Source organism: Toxorhynchites rutilus, chromosome 3 (genome assembly GCF_029784135.1).
Source record: "Toxorhynchites rutilus septentrionalis strain SRP chromosome 3, ASM2978413v1, whole genome shotgun sequence".
Classification (NCBI taxonomy): domain Eukaryota; kingdom Metazoa; phylum Arthropoda; class Insecta; order Diptera; family Culicidae; genus Toxorhynchites; species Toxorhynchites rutilus.
The window spans coordinates 245,336,396-245,343,077 of NC_073746.1; the positions used below are offsets into that span (position 1 = coordinate 245,336,396).

The window sequence follows — 6,682 nt, forward strand, 5'->3', positions numbered from 1 at the left end:
AATCAGATTCTGAAAAATAGTTTTTGATAAAATGGCGGCCGCTTGAGAAAATGCTTTTTATGGCGATTTATACCTTTTTACAAATAGTAAAATTAAAAAAAATCGATTTATACGATATGGAAATGTATAAAGATTTATTCACATAAAATTGGAATAAATGGGTTCAGTAGAGCTTGAGAACTTATCCGTTTTCAGTCCTTCGACATAATTGAATTAGTGTTGCCCAATAGAAGATCATTGCCACCATCTTGTGACAAAACAATCATGGATAATTTTCAAATGACCCAATGTTTTGTCGCTCATTTCTTTGACCTTCACAGCTTTCAAAACGTCAAATTCAAAAATGTTTTTTTTTTCTGGTGCGTCAATGTCGGATGACTTGTCATTTCGATACAAGTGCTCACTACATGGTGTATACATATACATGCGTATGCGTATACATAGCATACGCATAATTTGCGGCTAGAGCCGCAAAATCCTCCAATTCGTGGTCTAATTGTATTGTTTGTCACTGTATGAAAGGGCTACATTCAAATATTACCCAGCGAACCAATAATTTCGTATGTAGTGTATGATCCTGAGCGATACCTGTAACTTTAAAATGGTACCTGTAATCTCAAATCTGGAGTTTTGGGTAAAACATTTGTCCTATATAAGGTTCACCCTGATCATCATCTTCAATCATTTCAACGAAGTATCTCGGCTGAGACAATTTCTTTGGTTCACATTATTTTGAGCTGCTGAGCTCGAATGCTTGTTTGACAAAATTCAGTGATTATAGCTATTCAGATTGCATTTAGTTCCGTTACTTAAAGAGTGCTTGAGTTGAGTTGGGGAAGTGTACACGAACAAAACAAATTTAGTGATTTGGCAAAATGGATCAAGATATTCAGGTATTCGACGGTTTGTCCTATGTACCTCTGGAGAATTCATCGAAATACTTTGACCAGCTAACGGATAGTTGTAAATCCTATGACATTGGTGGAAGAACATACACGAAATTGATGACGGGTTCATCTATGCAAATAAGTAACATCTTCGAAACTCACGGGAAAACAGTGAATGGTGGCATGGAGCAACATATGGGAACCGATTCAGTTTACATATCACCTGTGAATACTGTGCCACAACAAAACCTGGTCATCCCGTATCAACAAACCGAGGGGGAGATCGGCGATAAACAACCATTGCAAAACACTTTCGTAGGAAATGCCCAATCAAATACTATGCTGTACGCGCAGTATCTATCGCCCGACGATGTATCACTACAATATAGTTGTCTGCAACCGGGTCTATTAACGTCTAGCTCCGAATCACAATACCACTATGGAGAGCTACTGTCATCGAACAGTCCACACAATTCGGGCTATACATCGATGGGAAGTATCCTGTCGCATGAGAATAAGCTAGAACCAATAACTACGTATCAACAGGCCGTGGCGAATATTGATGCAGAACAACCGTCACAAAATACAATAGTTCATGATTATGGTATACAACAGACCATGAATACAGACATGAACAACGCATACGGTCAAAGTTTATGGTATACAGGACAGGGCCAACCAATTTATCTGGTGCCATCAACATCTAGCTCAACACAATCCCACTATGAAGAGCCGTTGTCGTCAAACAATTCACCACATTACGATTATCAGCAGCCATCAACTTCACGGATGAACGAGGTATCTCCAGGTGAACACAGCAATAATAATGTAGAAGCAATGCAACCTACTTCAATGAACCCCATTCCGGTTTCCGATTCAGCTCCAGAATCAAAACAATCCCCCAAATCGACTTCAGTTCTCAGGGGGAAACCCCAAAGGTCGGTAAGGCGCAATGTGGTCAAATACAGCGATTTCCAGTGCAACATATGCGGTGAATACTGCAAAAGCAAGTTTGGGCTGACGCAACATACAAAAATCCATGCAGGCTACGAATATCGATGTTCTCGATGTGGCAAACACTTCGAAACACAAGAAATACTTGACGAGCATATTGCAAAACATGTTCAGACCGACAAGCCGTGGAAGTGCGTAATATGTCCAAGAGCGTACATGAACAAGAGTGATCTCAAACGCCACGTGCAAGACCACAATCCGGCTAGCAAACCACACGGGTGCCCCAAATGTGCGAAAAGATTCAGTCGTGCCGACCAAAGGGATCTACACTTGGCATCACACGAACGCAAGGAGGCGAAACTCGGCCGAAAATCAGGTTAAAAGCGTTCGTTCAGACATTCCACTTTCTAAATATTTCATACTTGATATCCATAATCATAACATTTATACATTCATATTATTCATACTAGTTGGAACATTTCTAGAATACATGATGCGATTTAATTCTGAGATACACTTTTCTGACTTTAAGATACTGTTGATTCGATAGCAAACGTGTTTCGACACCACCGCAGATTCTTTGACTGCTATTTGTATTCCGTTCTTTAGCCGTATATAAATAGTCGACAAGAACGTACATCTAATAACTTAGTAACTACTGACTCTTCTTCTGTACTACATGTACCATTATTCCTTTATTTCATCGTTACTATTCTCATTATTAGATCGAACTTCTGAAGTTGTTGGCGAATACTATATTGTACTATTTATACCCAAACCTGTTGACCTACGTACGGAGTTATTATATTACTGAGCGATTGTTGCTTCAAACTCAGTATGTATCGGTCAAAAGTAGCAGTACTTGATGCGGTGTTTGCTGTTGATTCTGATATAGGATATAAGTGATGATCCTAAAACTGATTTCATAAAAAGACAAATTTGAATCAGAGGTGGAGTAGAAATATGATATATATGAAATATGACTATAACATATTCCACAATTTATGGAGATCTGTTATCTGTAGATCTATCTAGCATTAGTTATATATAAGGAAGCAGTAGTGGGAAATATAACTGATGTCATTTTAGTCATAATATGAAACGAATGGATAGAAATAAATAAAATAGAATAAGGAATAAAAAACGTTGTTTTCAATATATTTCTTTGTGATTGTAGCAACTTTATCACAATGTTTTTGCATTAGTAAGACGATTCCGAACCACAAATCAATTGACAATTGAAGGGGACCCTATTCTAGGAAGTCGAAACGAATTCTCGTAACTTTTATTCGAATGTTGGAATTAAAGTTGAGTGCTGGAACATTTTGGTGATTGGTTAAGGGAGTATTCTAGTCTAGAAATTTAAAAAAAACCTTCATGTTTCTGTAGTTTAGGCATTCCAGAATTTACCCTAGAAAGGACTTCTCGAAAATACTATCATCTACCGAGTCAGAGCCATTTTGGTGGTGCGGTAGCTAACCTGTTACGGAAATAACAATGAACTTCAAACGCGTTTTTCTCGAAGGGCTGGAATCGTGTACGCCATGGCACAACTTTTTTCTGAACCCTCTCATTTAATCAGCTTTTAACTATTCTAGTTATGAATATTTTTTCTCCGTTCAATTTTTGTTTTATTGTTAGAAGATAGATGAACAAATAATGATATAATGGATAGAAAAATATTCTTTGTTTTATTTTTACGGAGTTCGAAGAAACGTCCGATATTCGTGTCTCTACACTAGAATACCCCCTTAAGGTGTATTTGAGGATGTATCTTTTAATTTTCGGATGTAATTATTATGCTGTTGGCAACTAGACGCGTGAATGCTCTCTCTAAAACCGTTCCTTGCTAAAGGTACGTTTTTCTCAGAATCTAGTGGACTGATCTGGCTGAATTAGTTATCATCATGTAAAAATGAATTATATAAATTGATGCTTCAATTATCTAGAGTGAAAATTACCAAAATGGCGACCGTTCGAATTAAAATTAGCTGTTTTGACGTAGGACTACGTCTTTCATTTCTATAATGGGGTGTAAGTTGAAAGCTTCGAAAATGAAAGCTTTACACTGGAGTAACAAGATTTTGAGCGTTAATACCTCCTAAACAACTGAACGAAATGGTATGATAAACACTTCATTCGAAAGATAAAATGTCTACGCCTTATATGCTTGTCACCTTTTGATCCAAAAACTTGTTTCGATAGCCTTAAAATTGCTTTCAAAACAGGCTATTGAAATCAAACCAATCGGTATACAAGCGAGTACCGCTCGGAAATCCACTCAGTTATGATTGCGCAACGATTGAGGTAGGATCGCTGGAATGAATGGATGTTTCCCTAACACAGACTTCAAAACCATGGAGCCTGGGGAAATCGGCATTGCAAAATAAAGGCAAGCAGCGGGTACTTTTTTACTCCTCTGCATTTCTGCAAATTGGAATGTTTCCCTAACATAGACTTCAAAACCATGGAGCCTGAGGAAATCGGTATTGCAAAATAGATACAAGCAGTGGGTACTTTTGTATTCTCATGCATTTCTGCCGAACGGAATGAGTTTCCCTAACAAAGACTTCAAAAACCACGTAGTCTGGGGAAATTGTCATTGTAAAATAGATGCAAGTTTCGGGTACTTTCGTACTCGTTTGCGTTTCTGCAAATCGGAATGTTTCCCTAACACAAATTTTAAAACAACGGAGCCAGGATAAATCGGCTTTGCAAAATAGATGCAAGGAGCTGGAACTTTTCTACCCGCATGCATTTCTGCGGACCAGTATGAGTTTCCCAAACACAAATATTAAAAGCAATGACTCAGGGGATATCGGCATTGCATAATAGATGCATGGTGCGGGTACTTTTGTATTCTCATGCATTTCTGCCGAACGGAAAAGAATTTCCCTAGCACAGATTTTAAAACCATGGAGTCTGCGGAAATTGGCATTGTGAATTAGATGTAAGCTGCGAGTACTTTTGTACTCGCTTGCATTTTTGCAAACCGAAATGTGTTTTCCCAACATAGATTCCGAAACCAAAAAGTTGGAAAAATCGGCATTGCAGATACATGCAAGTCAGCAGTCTTTTTATACCCCCATGCATTTTTACACTCCAGAAGTCGTTTTGCTAACACGGAGTACAAAAGCGGGTACAAATTCAACGTTTTGGCTCGGTTATTCAAGACTGAATTGGAAGATATCCCTCCATATCATCAGCTCAGCTCACATTATGTGACATACCGTTTGATGATTAGGCAAAATGTTGATAACTATTTGTTGCGATAACCACTACCATAATGTATGAGTTGACCTAAATTGGGATTTGTTTGCAATTGAATTCGTAAATTGTTTCATTCATTCACTAGTTTAATCAATACACACAAAAGATAACTCTGCGCAGCGGCGATATCCGTGCCCAATGAGGAACCTCCGAGATGCGATTATTACTAATTGAAAAAACACAAATGATGACTAAGCCAATGGCAGTCCTACGTCAAGCTTGCGGTTATATCATAAGTAGAACCCACCCATAGGTTTTTCAACAAAAATCGTTATTTGAGAAATAATAAAAATCGTAGGAATAGAGATATTGAAAAACGGCTACGTAACAATTTAGATGATTCATTTTTACATGCTGAAAAAAAATGACCCAAATCGGTCCACTATATTCTGAGGTAAACGTACCACCAGCTGGAAAAACATGGTTTCAAGAAAAGCTCGGTCAAAGATTCGTACAACAATGCTACTTTCCTTTAGGTGGCTCCAAAGTTTTTGCTGTTACCTCTCATCTAGAGGAAATATCGAATAATGCTTCCGACAAAACATTTCTAAAGCCTCTCGCAAATGCAAAAAACATGTTTTTTCGACTTTCCAGAGTAGGTTCCCCCTTAAATCTGGAGATTAAGCCACATGATGAACTTCCTTGCTGAGAGTGAATCGATTGTGCCAAATGTGATCTAGCATAGTCATTAAGAAAAATGATTTTGTATTTTATTTTTGATATTCTGATCATACACTCGACAAAAAAAATTAGAGGAACAGAGTGCGAAGTTGGAAAATTTCAAATGATTTTTGACATGTTGTATCTTCGTGAAAAATCAACGCATATCGATGAAATGTACATCATTTTGAAGCTACAATTCGTTCGTTCTGAAAGTCGCGTAGCATTTTGTACTTCTGGTACGATTTGCGACTAACTGCTTCTCTAATCTACTTAAAATTTTGGAAAATCGGCTAGAAAAAACGGCTGAACGTACCAATATGAAACGTTCACAGATGTTTAAAGAATACACTAGGCTGAAAATTTGCCTAGAAACATAAGAACTCACTGCGATATTTGCAGAATTACAGTGGATTTTGTAAAGAACAAAAAAATTCTGTTTTTGGCACTTTTTGAAAAGCGATGCAAAAAATTTCAATGTATTTTTTTCGGCAAAGTAACAAATTTTCCTTATATAGAATTTATTGGAGTTTTCAAAATTTGCGCTGCGATGGTTGTTTATTGAATAATTCATCATCAAAGGCGAAGGGGTAATTTTTCATTAAAACTGAAATATCTCTGGGAAGGTCCTACGAACGTTCAAGGAACCAAATGAAAGCTGGTTGATGATGTTAAGTGGATTTGCTGTTGAATTGGTTAGCAAAAAATTGTGTTGGTCCAGAAGATCTTTGTAAAAACAGAAAAATCGATTTTTCATTACTTCCCGATATTGTTGCCCACTACACCTACACACACCAAGATAAAAATATGCACGTAAAATATTCTAATACCTGAAAGTTGTAGTTTCAAAATGATGTACATCCGATAGATTTGCGTTAATTTATCAAGATGTTACAGCATGTAAAAAATCA

The 6,682-nt window shown here is 37.2% G+C and overlaps 1 protein-coding gene across 1 annotated transcript; it reads left to right on the top strand.

Annotated features, from left to right (window-relative positions):
* The first annotated feature begins 875 nt into the window (after positions 1–875).
* On the top strand, positions 876–2,222 carry LOC129774095 (zinc finger protein with KRAB and SCAN domains 5-like). The gene has a single exon (XM_055777793.1). It carries the CDS (start codon positions 876–878, stop codon positions 2,220–2,222), a length of 1,347 nt encoding a protein of 448 aa, XP_055633768.1.
* Positions 2,223–6,682: the final 4,460 nt, after the last annotated feature.

Coding starts and splice junctions, on each gene's coding strand:
- LOC129774095 (XM_055777793.1), top strand. CDS start 876: ATGGATCAAGATATTCAGGTATTCGACGGTTTGTCCTATGTACCTCTG.